This window comes from Neofelis nebulosa, chromosome 11, assembly GCF_028018385.1.
Source record: "Neofelis nebulosa isolate mNeoNeb1 chromosome 11, mNeoNeb1.pri, whole genome shotgun sequence".
NCBI lineage: Eukaryota > Metazoa > Chordata > Mammalia > Carnivora > Felidae > Neofelis > Neofelis nebulosa.
The window spans coordinates 46,145,530-46,170,800 of NC_080792.1; the positions used below are offsets into that span (position 1 = coordinate 46,145,530).

General features: G+C 35.2%; 1 protein-coding gene across 5 annotated transcripts in view; it reads left to right on the top strand.

Moving 5' to 3' along the window:
* The window catches only part of SS18 (SS18 subunit of BAF chromatin remodeling complex), a 90,891-nt gene that overhangs the window by 53,291 nt on the left and 12,329 nt on the right, over positions 1-25,271 (top strand). For 4 of the 5 annotated variants that reach the window (XM_058692464.1, XM_058692467.1, XM_058692465.1 and 1 more), the window contains exons 6-10: positions 9,295-9,462; positions 10,118-10,222; positions 13,030-13,122; positions 13,834-13,956; positions 16,749-16,882. In XM_058692464.1, coding sequence (XP_058548447.1) covers positions 9,295-9,462; positions 10,118-10,222; positions 13,030-13,122; positions 13,834-13,956; positions 16,749-16,882 — 623 coding nt within the window. The remainder of the gene's footprint in view (positions 1-9,294; positions 9,463-10,117; positions 10,223-13,029; positions 13,123-13,833; positions 13,957-16,748; positions 16,883-25,271) is intronic. The other variant, XM_058692468.1, reaches the window with a different exon arrangement.

The following is a 25,271-nucleotide window of genomic DNA, read 5'->3' on the forward strand; positions in this document are numbered from 1 at the left end:
GGCAGGCCTCGTTTGTGCAGTTCTGGTATGCGTGAATTTGAGTTACCACAGTTTGGTTAAATGACACCTTTTACCCAACAGCATGGTTCAGATTTCAGTTATGGTAGATGAACTGTGAGCCCTTGTATGAAGTACAAACTTAGCTTCTGTCTCTTCAGTTTACGAATCACTGCATAAATAACAGATGACTGTCATAATCAGTGACTATTCATGTCACTTTTAGATGCTGCCAGTGATTGATTGCTGTGTATTTATCAGTTTATGCACATAAAGCAGAGTATATAGCTGTATTGCTTCCTTGGTTCCGAGTTATAAACCTTCATGATATTTTATGAAAGATAGAAGTGTAGTAGGGAAATGAGAAGTAATACTGCTGGAAATGAAATCCAAATCCTTTGTAAATAAAGTTAGAGAAGAAATTGCTGACTGGGAATGTTGACACTATTGCCATTTGAGAGACTCTAGATGTGCACTGCAAGTACTTTAGTGAAGGTGAACTCATTGATAACGTGAGAGTACTGGTTGTGATGAAAAGAACGAAGCTGTCCCAAAGAAAGTAAGACTGACAAAATACTTCCTGTTGAAATTCTTGGAGACATTTCATAACATTGAAAGTAGAAAGGATAAAATGTTGGAAGCTGACCCGGACTTAGAAAGGAAGATGACAGTTGGCCAAGTTGTAAAAAAGATGCTAGCTCTGAGAAGTTAGCTGACTGCAAAGTTACTGGAACGGTTCCTAAGACTGGCCTCACTTGTGACACTGACTGCAAGTTCTGGGGTTCCCTTAAGCACTCTCGGGTTCAGAAATTTACTGGAAAGATGCACAATACTCACTGAAAACTGTTACACTGAAGAATTATGATTTATTATTATTAACATCAACCAAGGGAAAAAGTGCATGGGGAAAAGTCCAGAAGAGGTACCAAACATGGAGTGTCTCTTTCCATGGGAGTCAGGATGCATTGCTCTCCTGGTCCCAATGTGTAACAATATGCACAGAGTATTGCCAGCCAGGGGAGTTCACCTAAGCCTCAGTGTTCAGAGGTTATATTGGGGCTCCATTATGTAGATTTGATTACCCAAGTTATTAATCTTAGTCTACAGTATGTAGTTCTGAGTATGACCCAAAGTCCCTACCCAGGCTCAGGAGCTGTACGAATCCCCAAAATTTAACAAATATAATAAATCTTCAATATGAAAAAAACACTACAACTTTTTTCCTTCCAAATGCAACACAGAAAATTTACAAATGAAGACATTATTTCAAATATTGTATCCCATGGAAATGGCATGTTTGACTTCTAGTTGATTTGAATATGTGAGAATTGTGTGTACACTCATCTCTCTTCACTGTTAAAATTGGTAAATCTATGTAATATTGCTTAATATTGCAGGCTTCTGTTCCGTTTCAGGTGTATGCAGCAATTATATCATAGTTCAGATTATATTAGATATTTGTTTATAATTTGATCACTATTGCTGTCTTGGATGAGTTTTTCAAAGTTGTAATTTTTTCCTCAATGATGACATTTTTCTGGTTATGAAAATAACTAATATTTAATATGAAATATCTGGAAAATACAGAAAAGAGTAAAGTCTAAAAATCACCTACAGTCTTACTCTACAAGTTTTAAGTTACTTTACAGACAAGGTACAGTCCACCTAGGTATAGTAGGTAGACTGTACTTAGGCTCTTTGTAGCACACGTTTGTTTGAGTACTTGTAATTACATAATTATTTGTAGTATCTGTTTAATTATTTTTTCCTAGACTCTTAAGTTCTATGAAGTCAGGAGTGTGTCTTGTTCACTACTTTGTCCTATTTGTTGACCGATAGATAAGCTAGGTTTCCTCATGTCATAACAAATTAGAAAGCTAGCATTCTTCTCTGTGCTATTGTCATCCATCAACTGTCATTCCAGAAATGAACCAAATAAAGAAGTGTCAGTTACTGTCAGATAAAACAGATGACCATCAGTTTACTGAAACCTTTTGGGTTTAGGGGACAAAATCCAGATGAGTTTCTTCAATAGATTATAAACTCAGTTTCATTACATTTTTTATTTAAAGATTTTTTTTTTTATGTTTATTTACTTTTGAGAGAGAGAGCATGTGTGAGCAGGAGAGGAGCAAAGAGGGAGAGGGAGAGGGAGAATCCCAAGTGGTCTCCCTGCAGTCAGCACAGAGCCGGACACGGGGCTCAATCCCATGAACCAGGAGATCATGACCTAAGCTCAAATTAAGAGTCAAATGCTTAACCCAGGCGCCCCAATGATGCATTTTTTTAAAACTTTATTTTGAATTAATTACAGGTTTATAGGAAGTTACAAAGGTAATACAGAGAGAGCCTATGTGTCTTACCCCAAGCCATCTCTAATCCCTCGCAACCACTGTTACGCTTTCATTTTTATACTTTTGTCATTTTCAGAATGTTATATAAATGGAATCACACAGTATGAGACCTTTAGAGATTCGCTTTTTTCACTCAACCTAATTAATATTTTTCCAAGTTGTTGCATGTATCAGTTGTTCATATGTTGGTATTGCTGAGTTAGACTTCCATGGTATGGATATACTGGTTTGTTTAACCCTTGAGGGATATTGTAGTAGTTTCCAATTTTTGGCTTTTTACGTAAAGGTGCGATGTACAATTGTGTACAATTTCGTGTTTTTATTTGCACAAAAGTTTTCCCTTTTTTGGGATAGATATCAGCAGTGCAATTGCTGGGTCACATAGGTATACGTTTAGTTTTTTTCAGAAACTGCCAAACAGATCACTGAAGTAGCTGTACCATTTTAACGTTGCCCCCCAGCAACGTATAAGAGGTCTGCTTCTTCTTTTTTCTTTCTTTCATTTTTATTTTTTATTTTTGAGAGAGAGGGAGCATATGTGTATGCACAAGTGAGGAAGGGGCAGAAGGAGAGGGAGGGAGAGAATCCCAAGCAGGCTCCACACCCAGCACAGAGCCTGGCACTGGGCTCAATCCCAGGACCCTAGGATCATGACTTGAACTGAAACCAAGAGTCGGATGCTTAACTAACTGAGCCACCTAAGTGCCCTGAGAGATCTGCTTTCTCCGAATTCTTGTCAACATTTGGTATTGTCAACATATATTTTTTTTAAATCTTAGCTGTTCTAAAAATGTGAAGTGATATCTCATTGTGGTCTTAATTTGCATTTCCCTAACGGCTGCTGATACTGAACATCTTTTTTGTGTGCTTATTTGCCATCTGTATGTCCTCTTCAGTGAAGTCTCTTCATGTCTTTTGCCTATGTTCTAGTTGGATTGTTTGGTTTTTTACTGCTGAATTTTGAGAAGTCTTTATATATTCTCCTAGGATTAATTTTTAAATTTTCTCCTAATATTTTTTTACATAAAATTCAAACATGCAGGACACTTGAAGGATTGTATCTGTATAGTTGCCACCTGCATTCTACAGTTAGTATTTTACTAAATTTGTTTATTGTCTGTCTGTCCATCTACTAATCCATCAATTGTGTCTTATTTTTCAAAATGCATTTCACAGTAATCTGGAGATATCAATATACTTTACTCGTGAACACTTTAGTCTGCATATCATTAGGACTTAACATTGTAAAATTTTATTTATTTTTAAAACAGTCTTTTTAAGGTAACATGTATATGCAGTGAAATGCATAGATCTTAATTGTATCATTTGATGAGTTTTGATGTATTTATAACATGAATTCCTTATGTTTTTTTTTTTATAGCTAACACCTTAAGTACCCTATGAGATGCAATCTTACTCCAATTTAAACATTTAAAAAAAATGTTTTTTTAATGTTTATTTTTGAGACAGAGAGAGACAGAGCATGAACGGGGGAGGGTCAGAGAGAGAGGGAGACACAGAATCTGAAGCAGGCTTCAGGCTCTGAGCTGTCAGCACAGAGCCCGACGCGGGGCTCGAACTCACGGACTGTGAGATCATGACCTGAGCCGAAGTTGGACGCCTAACCGACTGAACCACCCAGGCACCCCCCAATTTAAACATTTTATATGAACCATAATCCAGCTTCTTTTATGGTCAAAGTGGATGATTGGTTATTCTTTCTCTTAGAACTCTATCTCATCATGTGGTCCTAAGACTACATGGATTGGAATCACCTGGGGTAGTTGTTAAAAAAAAAGATTTGTGTGCCCTATCCCATACCTGCTAAACCAGAATCTCTAGGAATAAATTTTAGAGATTAAATTTTAACAGATATTCTAAGTCATGCTTATTTATTCCCTCAGAATTTTTCTGGGCAGAGTAATCTCTCATGTGCCAAATGATTTGTAATTTTCCAGCTTTCATGCTAAGTGACACAAAACTATATGTTCTAATGTAGCACATCTCCATGGCTTTCTACTTGGGCTTGTTAGAGTTCCTTTCAGTCGATTATGGTAGATGTTTAGCACTGACTTTGTTTTTGAATTATTTATAGTAAAGTCAAAACTATGTATGAGGTCCAACTCTTAAGAAATTGCCTAATGTTTTATTTTTCTGGATTTATTAAGCAACAATACATCCCTTTTCTAACTTTCAATCACCAGAAAGCTAAATGCGTACTCTCATTCCCAGACTAGTTTGTAGAGATGCCTATGATTTACAATTATGCTCTTGAGAATCCAGGGTTTCTTGACTCAACATTGTTGACATTTTGAGCTGCATAATTTGTGTGGAGGCCTATCCTATGCCTTGTTGCGATATTTAGCAGTAGATCTGTCCTGTCTCCACTAGGTGGCAGGAGCACCACCACTCATAGCAGTTGTGACCACCTAAAATGTCTCCTGGGGGACAAAATCACGCATGGTCGAAAATCACAGCTTTAAGAAATGGTTAATATGAGGATCTGCATATAAGGATGGTCTGTGTTACTAAGGAAACAGCAACAAGAGTTATTGATACTAGTATGTTTTAATACTTTCATGAAAATTCCTAAAAATTTCATGTTACGGAAAAGTTTATATCTCTTAGTGAACTTTTTTTACTAGCTGATATCTATCATGCTTCTGTTTTTTTTCATTGGCTGCTAGGAAACTCAGCTAAGTTTGTATTAGTTACAGTGACTTTACTAAGTTTGGAGGATTTTATTAGTTACTTGGCTGTTCTTTTGTTTTTGATATTATATCTAAATGCCTTATGAACTATTGAAAACTTGATGAGGACAGATGTACATTGTAGGTATGTAAAAAATTCCGTTCATTTTAAATGGCTATTTAATAGATAGTGGGTTAGCTAATTGAGTTTGCTAGAATACTGGAATTTTTTTCTTGAAAATAAACTGTTAGTAATACCTTCAAATGAGAGCTACAGATGGTTTAGTTTGAGATTGAAAAGTTAAGAACAGTAGTAAAATGTGGTGAAATATGAATAGGAAAATATGCTTGGAGGGCATTACTTAAGCAATTTCATAGTCTAATTCTTATTATAGCATATAGAAAGAGGTGGGGTAAAGAAACTTCTTGCATTTTAGGATTTTTATATTACAGTATATTAGTACATATGATACACTATTAGTGTATTATTAGTATAGTAACATCTATAAACTATAGTGTGTGTATATATAGATATAGTATATTATGGATAATGTTACCTACTAGAACTGTTATCCTGGGATATATTACATGGGAGAAGTATGATTTGACTTTGGAGAGGAGATATACATAGTGGCTTTAAAGTTGTCATCATTTACTAGCTGTGCAACTCTAGGTAAGATTCTAAATGCTTGTAAACCTTAAATTAAATTTTCTTACCTGTAAAGTGAAGTTGATGATAGTATTACCTGTTTCATAGAGTTTGGGAAAATAAATAGTATACATAAAGCTCTTAGCTTAGTACCTGGCCTGTACTAAGTTCTCATTAACTGTTAGCTGACATTTAACCTTTATTTAAAATCGTTCATAGATTAATTATATGATTTATAGAGTTTTAGTGTATTGGTTTCCATTTGAAGATGTGAATATATGTGTGTGTATACAGAATTTTTTAAAAAATTACATAATCTTAAATTTTTCACAGATTAATTAAAACCTAATGTTATTTTTATAGTTGACTCTAAATAAATTTTTGACCAGTAACTTAAGATAAAACTAAGTATTAACCATCTCATTGGAACAAAGAATTCCAATGACATAAAATGTGGTGATTTGGGAATATTTTACATATGTTTAAGATATAGCACATTATTTCCATAGAATGTCTGTTACATATGAAACTCAGAATGGAAAGAAATAATATTGTGACGAACATTTGTTATATGTTCTCTTAAAACACTTTTACAAAACATATGGTAGGTAATTAAGACATTAAGATCTTTGTGTATGTAATATCACACTTTGTTGCACATCTTAGCGTCAAAATGATTTATTTAAAAGATGAAGAACAACTTTTAAGCCCTATAGTAATGTGTGATGTCATTGTTTGTAGAGAATGGTTATAATGGACTCATTTTGTAATCTTCCTTCTGTAGTACAGATTTTTACAAGTAATTTTGGTGTAAACTTTTGAGATTCAACTCTCATTTCCATTACTGTCTCAAAGGATGATAGACATTTGCCAGTGTAGCATATTTCATTATCACATGGAAAATAATACTATTCTTAAACAATCAAAGTTGAAGTCCTAATTTTTTTTTTAATGGGTAAGGCTTCAAGGAAAAAGATGAAGAACAACATGTTTTAGCAATGCTATCCTCCTCCATTCTCTGTGGTTTTAGGTTTGATCCTGACTGATGTGGAGGATCCTCGGAGGGAGGGAAGTGACAAAGAATAAAACGGTGGTGGTAATTGAGCTCTTTGGGATTGGAACTGCTGACAGTCCCAAAAGATAAAGCACAAGTGCCATGGTCTTTTCTATTTGGGGCTTAAGCTGGATTACTTTTCTCCTTTAGAGCAAAGCTTAGAATTTTTTTGTTATTATATCCTTTTGGATTTCCCCCCAGCTATGATGTTTCTGTTTTCTTCCTCCTCTATTTGAAGTTCTGGTTCCAATGCATACTATATGCATTAGTTTTATAGTTGCCTTCTGTGAGACAGGAAGCCTTTAATCAGTGTTGGAGAAGAGAGTCAAAGCAAAACCTTCATTTACTGAAAATGAGTTACAGAAATGCCTAATCATACTGCCTATTAGATTATATCTGCTAGTGTTCAATACTTTATTATATACAAAATATATTTTAAAAATTACAACTTCAGTTAAACTAGTTTCAAGCTTGTGTTTTGTCTGGTTCCCAGTTGGTTATCTTGATCTTTGGATTCCTTAGCTAAAAACTAGAAAATTAGGATCCTTACCTCTGTTAGTTGTTGGTGGTTTACATGAAATAAATATGAAAGTGTGTCTGGCAATGTTAAGTGCATTTAGTGTTAAGTTCTCTTCCCTTCCATTCTCCACCGAGCCATCTTATCCCTACTATAAAGAGTTTATTTCCTTGTTGAAAGAAAAGTCCTAGTGTAGCCTTTGAAAGACTTCTATTTATGATAAAATTAGAGGGAAAGAGGAATTTGAAACAAAGTAGAAGGACAAAAGATGGCAAATAGGAGAAAAAGAGCCCTGATAAATCACTTTAGATAATACAGGTCTTCAAAGTGGAAGAGAGTTAAATTCTTTTTGCTAATGTTGTTGCTGCTTTTGTAGGCTAGTAATATGTTTAAAGAGGTAATTGTGTTTTGTTTTTAACTTTTATTTAAATAAACGATGAACTTTTGGCTGTTCTGCGTAATTTCTACTGTACAAGTTTTCTCAGGCCTCTAACCCTTTACTTTTGTCCTTAAATTGTCCGTGAGTCAGTAAAGGAGGAGTACGTAGCTGTTTAAGCAGTAAACTGGGGGATGACTCATATGTACTTCTGAGACAGTAATGGTTATGATGGTAGAATGATGAGTTCTCCATACCATCACTTGACCCAGTGAACCTCTGAGGAGCTGTTTACATTGTTAGGTGGCAACACAGAACTTTATGGCCATTGTTGATTATTTCACGTGATATATTTTTAGTGTTGCCAATGTGATACTATAGCAGTGGTAGTGTGGCTACCTGGATATTCCTTGCTTTGGAGGCTGTAGTTCTTTTTTTTGTTGTTTTGATTTTTTTTCATGTTTATTATTTATTTTTGAGAGAGAGGGTGAGAGAGCACCAGTAGGGGAGGGGCAGAGAGAGAGGGAGTTACCTCCTAATCCAAAGCAGGCTCCAGGCTCTGAGCTGTCAGCACAGAACCCAACGTGGGGCTCACACTCCCTATCCATGAGATCATGATTTGAACCGAAGTTGGATGCTTAACCTACTGAGCCACCCAGGTGCCCCTGGGCACTCTAATTCTGATACCTGACTCTATGGCTTATTACAGTTTTCTGCCTAGGTATTTTTGATTGTGTGTGTGTGTTAGTACTTACTAAGAAGCACTACAACCCTTTGATTTCAGGAAGACCTTTTTCATTTATAAATCTTATAGATGGAAAAGGGAAAGAAGACCCTTTAAAAATTTAATCCTAAAATTAAAGTTTATGAAATCCGCCAATGTAAATGTATTTATAAATGTGTCGTTTCCCTATCTACCATTATATAATGAAATGAGTGGGAATTGAAAAGGGGGGGAAAAAGGGATGTTCAGAGATTAGGTTTCTTTCCTAATCTGGTTTGACCCCTGTTTTGCTGTGTGATTTTGTGAAGTTTGTTGTGGTATATTTTCTTATATAGCTTAAAGATTTGGGGCACCTGGGTGGCTCGGTCGGTTGAGCGTCTGACTTCGGCTCAGGTCATGATCTCACAGTTTGTGGGTTCGGGCCCCACATCAGGCTCTGTGCTGACGGCTTAGAGCCTGGAGCCTGCTTCAAATTCTGTGTCTCCCTCTCTCTCTGCTCCTCCCCCGCTCATGCTCTGTCTCTCTCTCCTTCAAAAGTAAATAAAAACATTGAAAAAAAAAAATTAAAAAGAAAAAAAAGATTCTGTTTTTCCCAGGAGAATTGTGTAGATTAAATATTATGTAGCATATCTTGAAAAATGCATATATTCAGGATGTTTACATATTATATTCACTTTGCTTTTTAAAGAAATTACTAGAACACTCCTTCAGTGGATTTCAGATGAACTACCATGTATTAGTTGTTTTCCCTCGTTTGCAGGTTATTTTTGGCATGTGATCTTCAACTGAAAGATTTATTTTTATTGAAGTCAGTTTTCGTTATAATACCTTACATATTTTGGGGGTTATATGATAAAATACTTTTGTATTTCTCTTAAGGTATTAAAATTACACGTAAAAAAATTGTGTGCATAATATTTTGTCTCTTTTCAGCTCCAATGATGCATCAGCAGCCTCCTTCTCAACAATACAATATGCCACAGGGAGGTGGGCAGCATTATCAAGGCCAGCAGCCTCCTATGGGAATGATGGGTCAAGTTAACCAAGGCAATCATATGATGGGTCAGAGACAGATTCCTCCTTATAGACCACCTCAACAGGGTAAGATTACATTTGGGAAATTTCCTGCTTAATATAAATAAAACTGTAGTTGAAAGGCTTTACATTTTAATTAACATTTCATATAGGCAAATTCAGGGCTTTGTGTTTCTTGATTTTTAGTATTATTATTATTATTACATATTTTTTTCTAAAAGGTAGTGGATATAGTAGGTACAAAGGTTCATGGAGTGGATAGGAACTTCCTACTACACAGCTTCCTTTTATTTTTTTCTGGGAAGAGGTTATATCATAAAATTTTATATCAAAAGCTCACTAATGTATAGCAGAAAATACAATTTTAATTTTGAGAAGTTACTTAATATATGGTCAGAAACAAACCCTAGTTTATTCCAAACTGCTCTAACATCAAAAAGAAAATTAATTTTCTACTAGTTTGAACCTTTTTTAAAGAAGTTAGTGTTTGTTTTTTTAAGTTGGTATTGTTAGATCCTGTATGTATGGTCGTAATAATTTTTGTGAAACGTGGTGTTGCTGTGTGTTTATGGATGTGTGTGTATAAAAATAGTTCAAAGTATCTCAATTGCCAGAGCATCTACAGGTGAGAAATAATCTCTTACAATATCAGATAAAAAAGAAAGCCTTTGATGACATAGAAAACAAATTATTTATGTCTTGACTGGTTGTGGTTTTTCAGGCCCACCACAGCAGTACTCAGGCCAGGAAGACTATTATGGGGACCAATACAGTCATGGTGGACAAGGTCCTCCAGAAGGCATGAACCAGCAATATTACCCTGATGGTAAACTCTCCTAATGTTAACTTTCCCATTTTCTATTCCCTCCCCAATATTAATGCAGATAGCTGTTCAAAACATTTTAATGAGGATGAAGAAACTAACAATATGTTTCTTCTAAATTTAGAAACACTTTAATAATCTAAAGCACCAGTGATTGCATTAGTGTATAATCTCTATCAAAGTGTATTTTGTTTAAATAGTCCATATTAGTACCATCAGGAATGACATTCTGTCATTGGAATCCTTTCTTAATATAAAAGAAGATTGAACCAAAGCAAATGTTACTGATTTCACTTTTTTTAATAGCAGCTTTATTGAGATAATTCACACACTGCAAAGTTCACCCATTGGTTTACTTTTATGCATTGTATAAATACATAGAAGATAATAGTTCTTGAGTCTGTTTCCAAGTTTTATCATTTTAGTTAACGTTAAATACTTCTCAAAGAACTGTGGTTTATATACATTAGCATTTGCATTTGAAAATTTTGGAGGCTAAATTATACCCATAATATAACTGTGTATAGAGTTAGTAGACTAGGAAAAGCATTTGGAAACCAGATTTTAATTTTAATTATTTAGCTTAATGGTATTTTTTTTTAGTGGGAAGGGGCTTGTGAAAAGGTGGTCACTGAAGATGTATTGCATTTAGTAATGATCCAAGCAGAAGTAGGCTTTCTCACTGTACAGGGCTTTCCATTTTTCTGTATGTTTGAAATTTTATGATACAGTGTTGAGGAAAAAATAATCCAAACGTACAAAACTACCTGTGGTAAATTGGAGGTAGCTGTTCACGTTACAGTATGATTTGTCTTGTTATGAAAGGATTTGTCAAAATCTTCATTTATCCAGGAAGCTCCCCTGGTATATTTAAGTAAACTATTTAACAGAGAAACTTGGAGAAACTAAAAATTAAAAGCTAAAGTGTTGGGACTGGCGATTTGAAGCTAATGTAAACTAGTAAGAAGATAGAATGTGGTGTATTTAAAAAATCATTTAGCTGCCAGTTTTGGGTTCATATGTAAAGCATAAAGGTACATCAGTATAAGGATACTGGTTTTTACTGCAGAGGCAGAGCAAACACTCACCTGTAGAATTTTGCATATGATAAATGTTTTTGCCAGTGATAGTGAGGATGTGTACGGATATTTCTTATAAGAAAATGACATATTTTTTTAAATCTCAGGTTTTCTTGCCCTGAATATTCAGAATGTTGGATTTTTTTTGGTTGTTTCACATGTAGACATTATATTAAGATTTTTTTCAGTGAAAAACTTCAGAATGTTTATATACTGTGGATATTTTAAAGAAGTGAAATCTAGTTTGTTAAATTTATTTATTAGGAAGTCTGAAAGTAAATAATTGTTTTAATTTGTAAAATGCGTTTTATATAACTGAGTTGAATTTGACACTATTATTTTGGTCCTGTGTATTTCCTGAAATGTGTAATGTATGTTGTTATAAATATGACCTTTCTATTCAGAATAGATAGACATATTATTTTTGTATATATCAGAACTTTAAGGTTACTGTAAATTACTTATTACATCAGGGAATTAAAAAATCTAAATGGTATCATTTTTGCATAGGTGTGTATTAATATCTTTTTCTCACATTTATGTAGAGTATTCCATTCATAACAACAGTTTTCTGAAACAGCATTGGATATTTTCTTACCAGATATTTATGCCAGTAAATATATAGATTAGGAGTTGGCAAACTTCTTTCTGTAAAGAGGCAGAGAGTAAGTATTTTAGTCTTTGTGGGCCATATGGTCTTAGTCTCAACTACTGAACCCTTGTTGTAGCATGAAAATAGCTGTAGGAAATATGAATGGGCATGCCTGTGTTCCAGTAAAACTTTATTTACAAAAACAAGCCACTGGCCATATTTATACTGCAGGCCATAGTTTGCCAACCCTTAATGTAGATATTTCTGAGGTAGTTTGGGAATGTTGGAATCCTAGAACACTGAGTAAAACATTTATTCATAACTGTATTCCTTCTTAATTAGGTATTCTTTGAAAATTTAGTTTAGATTTTAGCTAACTGAAGTGTTACTTCCTCTATTTTCTTAGTACTGCTTAGTTAAAAGAACTAGACTATTGATTTTCATTAAAGTCCAGTCATAAAGTTTATCGAGCCTTAATACTAAAGGGGTACTCTAGCACTTAACACAGTATTAATTTTATGTAGGTATATGTTTATGATACTCTAGAAATACTTTCTAAAGACTTCTAGAATGGCAGCGTTAAGCAATAATGTTCTTATATCTGAAAGTAACTTTATGAGATACATTATGCAAGTAAATAGAATGTGAAAAATTTGTTTCAGTTTCTTTCAGGGGAAAAAAACTTATGGAGCTTTTTTGTATTTTGCATTGTTTTAGCATATGCTGTGGAATTGGCGACCAGCAGAACAGGTGTTTGACAAAATATGATAATTGCTTCCTTTGTTCATTCTAATTTAATTCAAGTTATTTACATGTGAAAGGCCTAAATGCTTTCATTCTCTCTTTTTTAAAAAAAATTGAAGATAAAGTTTTTCTCCCCCACCCTTGATGAGGATGATCAGTTAAGACTAAGTGTAATGTTTCTAAAACTACTGTTTTTGCTTTTAAAAAATTTGCACGTTATCTCAATATGGAAACAATCACATTGGTAAATATTTGGCTAATGCAATTGAAATTATTTTTTATGTATTTCCATTTCTTTTTCTTTTTTTCAATTTTATCTGAAAGTTTAAATATATTTAGGGTTTTCACTCAGTGGCCATTAACGTTTCTTCCTGTCTCTTGTCGAATTGATGTAGGTCATAATGATTACGGTTATCAGCAACCGTCGTATCCTGAACAAGGCTACGATAGGCCTTATGAGGATTCCTCACAACATTACTACGAAGGAGGTATCTATATACCTTCACACACATACACATATATATCCCCTTCTACAGGAATGAAAATTCTTGCATAAGACAACTTCTACCCATGCAAAGCTCTTGTAGAATACTAGTTGCTGGCTGTCTTGAAAGTTACAGGGAGCCCAGAACAATTAAAATAATTTCCTTACAAATATTTAAAATGTGTAACCATGACTTGCCATTTCTAACAACAATAAAAAGACTAAAACATTTAAAAATAGTTTTTTCCTCAGTGGAAATTTTCTATTTGAACATAAATCCATCAATCCAATTTTTTTTTCTTGTGTGTGTTTACATATGTATAATTTTACATATAAGTATAGTGCCTTTAGGAAACAGCTTGCTGATCTTGTGTAGCTAGTGTGTGCTCTTGTAGCTGTCTTTAATTTTGTCTTTTTTATTTTATTTAGCATAGTCATGATCTTATGACTGTGATGTTCCAGTAAATGTAATGCTCGTATGGCAGAGACGCTGAAAATGCTGCAGTTCAACCTTGCAAAATTGGCTTTAACTGCAGTTTGTTTGGCCGAAATCCTTCTGTTTGGTTTGAGTTTTTTCTTTGTTTTGTTAACTTTCAAAAATCAATATGGCATTTCATTTTGTTCTTGTGTTGTTGGCTATGCATCTTAGAGTAAAAAAGTTAATTAAGCAAACTTCTCAGTTTTTTTTTTTTTCTCTTCTCCAATTATCCTGTAGGAAATTCACAATATGGCCAACAGCAAGATGCTTACCAAGGACCACCTCCCCAACAGGGATATCCACCCCAGCAACAGCAGTACCCAGGGCAGCAGGGCTATCCAGGACAGCAGCAGGGCTACGGTAATAGTTTTTTGCAGTTTTGTTTTGAAATATTGAAGGACATATTTAATGTCTATTTCTCTAAGAATTCTTCTTGTCAAAAATACGATTTTAGCTCTGTCTATTACTGACTGAGTAATTGAAAATGTTTTTTCTCCAGTAAACTGGTAATCCATTTAAAAAGAAACATAAACTAGAGGGGGTTCATTGACCAAAGGTAAGGTATGTAATCATTTAAAATGAGTTCTTAAACCTCGTTGGCATTCATGCCCAGCCAGTAGCTTTGTGTGTGCTTGGAAAACCGATGAATTGGGTGATTATTGACCATATCTACATAATTAGCTTAGCAAACTTATTTCTAAAACTAATGACTGTTACTATGAAAATTAACATTGATTTTTGGAGTACAAATGAGATTTATTTGGAATGCATAAAGAAAATGTTTTTGTCATTCTTTGGTAAAATAGCAATATACGCATCCATAGGGGTGTATTTATTGCTGTTATGTATCTTACAGAGTTTGGGGAAATATAGCTGTATTTTCTTATTATAAACTCACTATAAGAGTTATAGTAGCTGGATATCTAGCTTTAAATAACTTTATTAGACAGGGAGTGGGAATGATAAAGACCTGATCTCTCATTCGTAAATTTTAGGCCACTGTCACTACTCTCTATATATGAAAATATGGTTCTAATGCTAGAGAAGTAACTGCTTATTAATCTGACATCATCTCTTGCTAACATAGTCTCTTTTTTACATCAGTAATATTTTATTATTTTTATTCATTAGTTTAAGCTCTGAGATTACTCTGGGCACCTCTCTCTACTCGTTATAGCAAGTCTCAGAACCAAAATCAGATTGAAATTCTCTTGTGTCTTCAACTTATACATTGAAATTTGGTCAGGTATTAGGAGCCAGGCATTTCCCCCCCAAACTGATAAGTTCTAGTTCTTTAATTTGAGATATGACTTTAGAAATATTCCATGGATGGTGCGCCTGGGTGGCTCAGTTGATTAAGCGTCTGACTTCGGCTCAGGTCATGATCCCACGGTTCGTGGGTTCGAGCCCTACATCGGACTCTGTGCTGACAGCTCAGAGCCTGGAGTCTGCTTTGGATTCTGTGTCTCCCTCTCTCTCTGCCCCTCTCTCGCTTGTGCTCTCTTTCTCTCAAAAATAAACATTAAACAAATTATTTTAGAAATATTCCATGGATTTCTTGTTTGTTTTTGTTATTTGTTTTGTCTTTTTAAGTGAGCTCCAGCATGGCTTAAACTCACGACTCTGGGATCAAGACCTAAGCCGAGATTAAAAGTTGGACACTTAACCAACTGAGCCACCCAAGCATCCCGGGATTTCTTGTTTTTACAAAGGAATTCTTGCTCTTCTCAAATGGCATTTTCATTTCCTGACCATTGAATATTTGTATTTTGAATAAGTATTCTGGTTTTACTGTGTTTACGTGAAAACAAATACGATGTGGTTAAATCAGGTGAATTCATTTATTTAAGATAAATATTATTTTCAGTGGGAAGAGAGAGTAAATGAAATGTATTTTTGGTTAGAGTAGTTAACTGCTGTTTTGTTCGACCTTGGGAATCCCAAAGGAGAAGTTCCCATTTTGCTTATTTGTAGGCTTCTGTTGTCATACTTTCTTCTAATAGAAGAGTTAGACTTTTAATAATTGAGAGTATAATAATTAAATAATAGACCGATGGAATTTATTTAAGCTTGAACATTTATTCTCTTTGACACTTTCCTCTGCCATCAGTGTTTTTTTATGGCAGATTTTGAATGGCTATGATAGAAAACATTTAAGTGTCAAAGCTTTTCGGCTTATGCTTTATAAAGCATTCTTTACAATAGGCAGTAGTAGAATTTATGAAACAGACATATTTGTTTGGCAAGCCAAATTAGTCCCTTGCCATCTCTGGAATTGGAAATCATTCATTTTTATGGGTTAAGTATTAAAGGTGATTGGTACACAGAGTGTAACTTTTGAATCAAGTTTTTTCACATGCAACCTGTGGCTTTTCAAGTCTTTGGTTTTGGTTTGAAAATATTGTGGTAGTAAACTTATTAATGCAGAGCATAAAGCATTCTTTTGGTGATTGCAAATATCAATCTAGAATTTCATGGAAAATTATTCTTTATGATTCTCTGGTGATTGCAAGTGTAAATCTAGAGTCATACAGCTGTAAATATCATTGATTCTCAAACTTTATTCAGAAATTATTTCAGTATTTTAATTTGAATCTGCTTCTTGCTTTCTCTTTTATTTACTTTTTACTTTTATTTTTAAAGTTTATTTATTTTGAGAGAGCGAGAGAGAAGGAGAGAGCCTGAAGCTGGGCCTGTGAGGGGCTCAGACTCATGAACCATAAGATCATGACCTGAGCTGAAACCAAGAGTTGACACTTAACTGACTGAACCACCCAGGGCCCTTGTTGCTTTTTCTTTTACCTGTTGCTTATAGTGGTTAACTTTCTAGTAGTGGTGTAGATGAATTTTCTTGATACCATGGAATTAACCTGCTTAACAACTCTTGAGTCGCTTTTACGTATTTGGAAAAAAATTCATGACTAACACATAGCTCACTGGTTACACTGAATCAAAACATTTTGTACATGGCACTATCCTTATAATATTTTCATTCTTACAGTCTTTGGAATTTATTTCAAAAAGCATTTGAGAAGATCAAGATACCAACTATCTTTTTTGTTTAGATATAAAAACGTGATAACACCTGGTTCTAAACCCTTTCAAGAATTCTGTTTTTATCTGGGCTTTTGTTTATGTTAATTATTTTGCAGGTCCTTCACAGGGTGGTCCAGGTCCTCAGTATCCTAACTACCCACAAGGACAAGGTCAGCAGTATGGGGGTTATAGACCAACGCAGCCTGGACCACCACAGCCGCCACAGCAGAGGCCTTATGGATATGACCAGGTAAATTATTTGGCCAACTGTGTGATTGCCCCATTATTTGCTCACCCTTGTTAAGGTTGTTTTTCACTTGAAGGCTTGTTTTTCCCTCCTCCTGTTCATAGTATATGAGTTAACAAAAAAAATTTACTTTTAAGTCTTTTTCATAGAATGCTAGCACAGCTGACCATAGTTACTGTCACATGTAAAACATGTCTTATCTCTGAGACCCAGCATCCATTCATACTCATATTCTCTTTCTCTTTCTCTCTCTCTGGTCTTTACCCGGGCATTCCAGACATCATTCCCTCTTCTAAAGCCCCTGATTTCTCTCATCTCCTTCACATTTATTGCTGAAGACTGTGTATTGACATATAGAGACATGGAATCCATCTGTGTCAACTCTCTTAGTAGCTCTTGTCTTCGTTTCAGCATATCCATTACCTTCTGCCACATTGGTGGTGTCCTGTCTCTTTAAATCCATAGTTACTTCTGCCTCTGTTGCCTCCTTTCATATCCCTTATTTCAAGGATTAAAAATGTTTATCTCAGGGTGCCTGGGTGGCTCAGTCGGTTGAGCGTCTGACTTCGGCTCAGGTCATGATCTCATGGCTCGTGAGTTCGAGACCCACGTCGGGCTCTGTGCTGACAGCTCAGAGCCTGGAGCCTGCTTCGGATTCTGTCTCTCTCTCTCTCTCTCTTTCTCTCAAAAATAAATAAACGTTAAAAAAATTTTTTTTTTTTTTTAACGTTTATCCCCTGTTATCTTTCCTTCTGCTTTCACATATGTAGAGATGTAGCTCATTCTAAGATGACTGTATCCTCTTGAACCTAGTATTTATTTAAGTTCCTTCTTTTCACCAGTAAACTTTTCAGACTTAACTAATCTGTGCCACAGTCATTGTTTTCTGAATCTTGCTGTTATGCATACTCTAAATTATAATGAAAATGATGTATTATGTTGGCAGTTTCCTTAGATTGATTTCAGATTTGTCTAATGACCTTCTAGTGAGGAAAATCTGGTCTGCTCACTACTTAAGCTACCTAAAACAGCTTATTTTTTTTGTAAGTTATGGTTCCAGGGCCAGTGTTGGTGATCTGGTTTGAGGAACAACACAGTGCAGTACTAATCAGAACTTGAGGTATGAGCAATTTTTTTATCAGTGCTCTCTCAAGCCTACAACCCCTTGTACTGACACTTCCTATTTAAGTGATAAAAGAGATAAAAGAGACTTAAAAGGGTAAGGACAAATGAGTAATATATTTAAAAATACACTATTAATCAAAGGGTTAGGCAGAAATTTTATTTAGATTTTAAAGTAAAAAAAGTCTTGGCTAATGAGTGCTTAAGGGCAAGATTCCTGAGCACAAGATTTAGGCTCATTCTAATCCACAAGTTAACTTTTTAATTTTTATCTATTTATAATTAATTAATTGATTGATATTTTGAAGTAGGCTCCACGCCTGATGTGGGGCTTGAACTCACGACCCTAAGATCAAAGAGTCCCATGCTCCACTGACTGAGCCACCCAAGCACCCCCACAAGTTAACTTTTTAAAAAATGAGCTTCTGATCATTTATTCTTTCAGTCAACAAATGTTTATTAATTATCTTCATGTGCTGGGCACTATTTTAGGTCCTATGCTCCCTATGGCTGGTGGAACAGCTAGCTATTTTGGTCTCTCTAACTTCACTTGTGGATGTTTATTGTTTATTTTGAGAGAGAGAGTGCCTGTGCACGAGCAGGTGAGGCACAGGGAGAGGGAGAGAGAGGATCCCGAGCAGGCTCCACCCTCAGTGTGGAGCCCCATGCAGGGGTTAATCCCACGACCGTGAGATCATGACCTGAGCCAAAAATAAGAGTTGGACCCTCAACCAACTGAGCCACCCAGGTGCCCCTCTTGCCTTCACTTTTGACACATTTGACACATGTTCCTATTTTCATTCCTGAATGGTCTTCTTTGCTTCTAATTACTGTGCTTCTTTACTTCTCTTAGATTTCTAGTGATTCCTTCTTTATTGTTTCATTTTCTTGTCTCACTTGTTTCTTGTCTTTCTTTTAAGTAAAAATGTTTGGCTCAGTGTTTTTCTTGGTCTCTCTACTCACTCTGTCTTATATTTTCAGTATCCTTAGCCCACCCTCTGCAAACCAACTTCAGCTCCATTTTTTCAACTTGTACAGAACATCTCTATTTGGATGTCTTGCCATTGCCATCAACTTCAGCATGTTGTGGACTAAACTAACCATTTTCTCTCTAAATGACGTATTTCTAAATCCCCTAAACTTAACATCAGTCATTAAGTAAATGTTTCTTGAGCAACATTTATATGCCAAGTATCTACGATCGGGGTACATTGGGAAATAAAGATAGACATAAACTCTACCTTTATGAACTTAAATCTAGATAAATCTAGATGAGATCCAGAAGAATAAACAGATGATATAATATAGTGTGAGAAGTCCTTGAAGTCAAGACTTTTGTGGAAGGGGGATACTAATCTATATCACAGAAAAAATGTTCTTTGGGAAGTATTATAATAGTGTGAGGGCCCAAGGACGAGTAGGTATTAGACAAGTAGACATAGAAGAGGGAAGTGTATTCTAGTCAGAAAAAGGTGCATTCACAAAGGACTACTAGTGTTAAGGGGTGTGGTTGAGTAAAGCAGAAGCATGGGGAGGGAGAGGCAAGATTGGAGAGAGAAGTTAGGTTTAGATTGGGAAGACTCTCACAATCCATGTTATAGGACTTGGACTTTATCCTGGCATCATTTGAAGCCTTTATAAGACATTTTAAATGATGTATATAATATATTAGCTGTGCCTGGCACTTGGTGAACATGATATGTGAAAGATTATGTTGTGATATATAGCATATATGATAGATACGTGATACACTACCTCTTTCATTATAATTATTCCACTCCATAAAGTTCCTAGGAATTTGGGATGGTACTATAGAAAAAGACCCATGACGTTTGGCTAGATGCCAGCCACATCTCCTTCCCCATTAGAAACGGCTATGAAGAGGGGACCATTTTAGCTACTTCAGTGTTAGTAGTCTGCCCATATTTATCAGAGATTTCACCTTATCTGTATCCCCCAATCCAAACACTTGTTGGTCTTTTCATTTTAGGTAAAGTAGTTCACCTCTTCAAGATAATGAAGGGAACAGAAAACTAATACAGATTCTTAAATCCAATAGTAATATAATTATAGTGGTGGTTTAGGCAGATGACTATTCTAGCGGTGTGCACAGTGAATTCAAAGGGGGGAAATTGAGAGACAAGCCTTGCTAGGGGCTGTTGTTTCTCCATCATTTCTTCCCATATCACTAAACAGCAGCTTGATTCTTTCAGTTCCTCAGGCCAAGAACCTGGAGTCATCTTGGCTCCCCTCTTTTTTGCAAATCAAGCATCTTGTCAACCAGCAAATTTCATCACCTCTCCCTTCAAAATATATCCAGTATCTGGCCATTTTTACAACCTTCTGCTCTTACCCAAGTCAGAGTTACGACTGTCATTCACCTGAACTGGTCTTCTGCTTTTGTCCTAGCTCTGCTATAGGATATGCTCCACATAGGACCCAGAATGATCTTTTAAAAACATTAGATTATGCCACCCCACTGCTCAAAGCCCTGTGGTGACTTCAGTCTTACTTAAAGTAAAAGCAAGACCTTAGAATGACCTACAAAGTCCTGCATGACTTGTGCCCCCACTACCTGTCCCACCACTTCATCTCTGTATTTTTAGAATTTTTTTAATGTTTATTTATTTATTTTTGAGAGAGAGAGAAAGAGCGAGCACACAAGAGGGGGAGGGGCAGAGAGAGAGAGGGAGGCACAGAATCTGAAGCAGGCTCCAGGCTCTGAGCTGTCAGCACAGAAACCGATGTGGGGCTCAAGCTCAGTGAGCTTTGAGATCATGATCTGAGCCAAAGTTGGACACTTAATCGACTGAGCCACTCAGGCACCCCTCACTTCATCTCTGTATTTATAGCTGCCCTCATTCACTTTGCTTCAGTCACTTTACTGTTCCTTAAACACATCAAGCATATTTCTACCTCAGAACGTTTGTATTTGCTGCACGCTTTATTGCCAGAACTCTTCCCTGAGATGTATAGTTGGCTTCCTCCCTTTCTTCAAATCTCTGTTCTGTCACCGTATCATATCAAGGAGTCCTTCTACCTATGTAAAACAGTAACATCTTGCATTGCCTCACTTTATAGTAGCCCCCCTTTACCCACAGAGGATATGTTCTAAGACTCTTAAAAACCACAGATAGTACTGAACCCTGTATATACTATGTTTTACCTATGTAAATACACCTATGGTAAAGTATAATTTTAAATTAGGCACAGGAAGAGATTAACAGTAAAGAATAGAAAAATAATTGTAACAATATACTGTAATAAAAGTTATACAAATACGGTCTTTCTCTCTCAAAATATCTTATTGTACTGTACTCACCCGTGTGATGATGTGAGCTGATAAAATGCCTACACAATAAGGTGAAGTGAGGTGATGTATGCATGTGACATGGTGTTGGGCTGCTATTGGCCTGACGATATGTCAGGAGGATCATCTGCTACTGAACCGAGGTTGACCACAGGTCACTGAAATTGTAGAAAGCAAAACTGTGGGTAAAGGGGGAGTACTGTATTTTCCTACCCTTCTGTATTTAAACAACTTTTTTGAAGTATTATTGACATTCCATAAACTGCATATATTAAAAGTACACAATTTGATACTTGTCAATGAGTCAGTCTTTTCAATTTTACCTATTCTGGTGTATGTCTGGTGATAGTTTATTGTGCTTTTCATTTTCATGTCCTAAAGGACAAGTGATAATGACTTATCTTCTCATGTGCTTATTTTTCCATCTATGTATCTTCTCTGAAATGTCTGTTCAAATCTTTTGCTTATTAAAAAAAAAATTCAGTCCCTTATTTTCTTATTGAATATTGAGAGGTCTCTGTATATTGTACATACAAATCCTTTATCAGATATATAATTTGCAAATATTTTTCTCCAGTCTGTTGCTTCTCTTTTCATTGTTTCAACATTGTTTTTTGAAGACAGGAACTTTAACATTTTTATGAAGTCGAATTTATCAACTTTGTCTTTTATGGATCATGCTTTTGGTTTTATGTGTGGGAAATCTTCACTTAACCCAGAGTCACAAATATTTTCTCTTAATGCTTTCTTCTAGAAGCCTTATATTTTTTAAAAATTTAATTTAATTTTATACTTTATTTTTGGCAGGGGCGGGGGGAGACATGAGCAGGGGAGGGGCAGAGAGAGAGGGAGAGAGAGAATCCCAAGCAGGCTCTGTCTGCACTGTCAGCGCAGAGTCCAACATGGAACTTGATCTCGCAGATCAGGACCTGAGCTGCAATCAAGAGTTGGGTGCTTAACCCATTGAGCCACCCAGGCATCCCTAGAAGCCTTATATTTTTAGGCTTTACATTTAAGTCTATAATCCATTTTGAGTTAATTTTTCTATGAAGCACGAATTGAAGTTTGCATCTTATTTTTTCAAATGGATAGCTAATTTTCTCAGCACTATTTGTTGAAAAGATTAACCTTTCTTCACTGAGTTGTCTTTGAACCTTTGCTGAAAATCATAAATATGTCTATTTCTGGACTGACCTATTTCTCTGTCTTTATGTCAATACCATGCTGTCTTTATTACTATAGTTTTACAGTAAGTTTTGAAATCGGGTGTTGTTAGTTTTTCAGCTTTAACCTTTGCAAAATTGTTTAGGTGTTTGGGTTTTTGCATTTCCATATGATTTTTATAATCAGCTTGTCAATTTCTACAAAAAGCCTACAGATATTTTGATGGGAATTGCCTTACACGTATAGATTCGCAGAGAGTTGTATCTTAACATGAGGTCAGTGAGTATCCATCCTATGAGCATGGCATATGTCCCTTTAAATTTTTTTTTTCAGCAGTGTTATATAGTTTTCAGCATACAGGTCTTAACATAGGTCTTGTCAGATTTATCTCTAGGTATTTTTATATTCTTGATACTATTGTAAATTTTTTAAAATTTTAATTTACAATTGTTAATTGCTGGTTGTATAAAAGTACAGTTTGTTTTTTTATATTGATATTTTACCAGAACTGTAATATTAACTCACTTATTATTTCTAGTAGTTTTTTTGTAGATTGTCAGAATTTCCACATAGAAATCATGTGTGTGGAAAAAGACTTATTTTTTCCTTTACAATCCGAATGCTCCGCTTTTCTCCCCCTTAATCTAACCTCACCTTAAAACCTTTAACACAATGTTGAATATAAATAGTGAGAGTGGACATCTTTTGTCTTACTCCTACTCTTAGGGGGTTAACAGTCGGCCTTTCAGCCTTACATGAGATGTGTAGGGTTTGTGTGGATATCCTTTATCAGATAGAACTTGTTGCTTGTATTCCTAGTTTACTGAGAATTTTTATCAGGAATGAATACTGAAATTTGTCACATGATTTTTCCATATCTTTTGAAGGAATCATAGCTTTCCTTTTTAAATTTAGTATGTTAAATAATATTCTTTGATTTTCAAGTTTTAAATCAATCTTGCGTAGCTAGGATAAACTATGTATTATCCTTTTTATATGTTATTAGAGCTGATCAGCTAAAATTTTGTTAACAGTTTTTGCATCTATGAGGGATATTGGACTCTAGTTTTCTTTTAATGCCTTTATCTGGTTTTGTTATCAAAATAGCACAGGCTTCATAAAGTGAGTTGGGAAGAAATGATCCCTTTTCAGTTTTCTTGAAGGATGTGGATGAAATCAGTATTATTCCTTCTAAAATGTTTGGTGCAATTCACTAGTGAAGCTGTTTGGACCTGGATTTTCTTTGCAGGAAGGCTTTTAATTACAAACTTATTTTCTTTATTAGACATAAGGTATTCAGGTTATCTATTTCTTCTTGAAGAGATGTTTCTATTTGTTAAGGGATTTGTCCATTTCATTTGTTTTGTTGATTTCTTTTTTATCCTTTTAGTATCTCTAGTATCAGTAGTGATACTACCTCTTTCATTTCTGATATTGGGAATGTGTATCTTCTCTTCTCTCTTTTTTTCCCCCAGTTAATCTGCCTAGCAGTTTTTATGTACTTTATTGATCTTCTCAGAGAGCCAGCTTTTGGTTTTATAGATTCCCTCCCCCCACCCCTCCCCCATTTGTTTTTCTGTTTCCTTGATTTCTGCCCTCTTATTATTTCTTTACTTCTGCTTGCTTTGGGTTTCATTTGTTCTTCTTTTCTGGTTTCTTGAGGTAATAGCTGAATTCTCATTGATTCAAGAATTGCCCCGCTTCCTAATATAGATGTTTATTGCTATAAATTCCCCTCTAAGTACTTCTTATGTTGCAGCCCACAAATTTGTGTATATTATGTTCTTATTTTCAGTCAGTTGAAAATATTTCCTGAGTTTGCTTCTGATTTCTTCTTTGATGCAAGTGTTATTTAAAAGTATATAATTTACTTTTTAAATATTTGGAGAGTTTCCAGATATTTTTCTGTAACTTATTTCTCATTTAATTCCATCCTCATAATAGAACATACTTAATGTGACTTGAATTCTTCCACATTTATTGAGACTTACTTTATGGCCCAGAATCTGGTCTGTGAGGATGTTCTGTAAATGTCAGATCAAGTTGGTTGATAGTGTTATTCAAGTCCCCTATATCTTCACTGATTTTCTTTCTACTCTATTAGTTATTGGGAAAAATATTTTAAATCTCTGGCTATAATTTGTGTTTGTCTATTTTTCCTTGCAGTTCTTTCCATTTTGCTTCATGTATCTTTTTTTTTTTTTGAGAGAGAGAGAGCAAGCATGAGTTGGGGAGGGGCAGAGGAGAGGGAGAGAGAATCCAAAGCAGGTTCCACGCCCAGTGTGGAACCTGACACAGGGCTCTATCTCACAACCCTGAGACCTTGACCTGAGTCAAAATCAAGAGTCAGATGCTTAACTGACTGAGCCACCCAGGTGCCCCTGCTTCATATATCTGAATGCTACCTTCTTAAGGTTTACACATTTTTAGGATTTTTATGTGTTGATTAATGTACTCCTTTTACTATTATGAAAAACTTCCTTTATCCTTGATAGTATTCTTTGCTCTGAGGTCTTTTTGTCTGATATTAATATAGCCACACCAGCTTTCCTTGGATTAGTGATAGAATTATAAATCTTTTTTATCCTTTAATTTCTTTTTTAAAGATTTTATTTTTAAGTAATGTCTACATCCAACATGGGGCTAGAACTTAACAACCCTGAAATCAAGAGTTGCATGTGCTACCAACTGAGCTAGGCAGGCACTCCTTATCCCTTTTGTTTGAACATATTTGTGTTTTTATGTTTGAGTTGTATTTCATGAAGGCAGCATTTGTCAGGTCCTTCTTTGTTATCC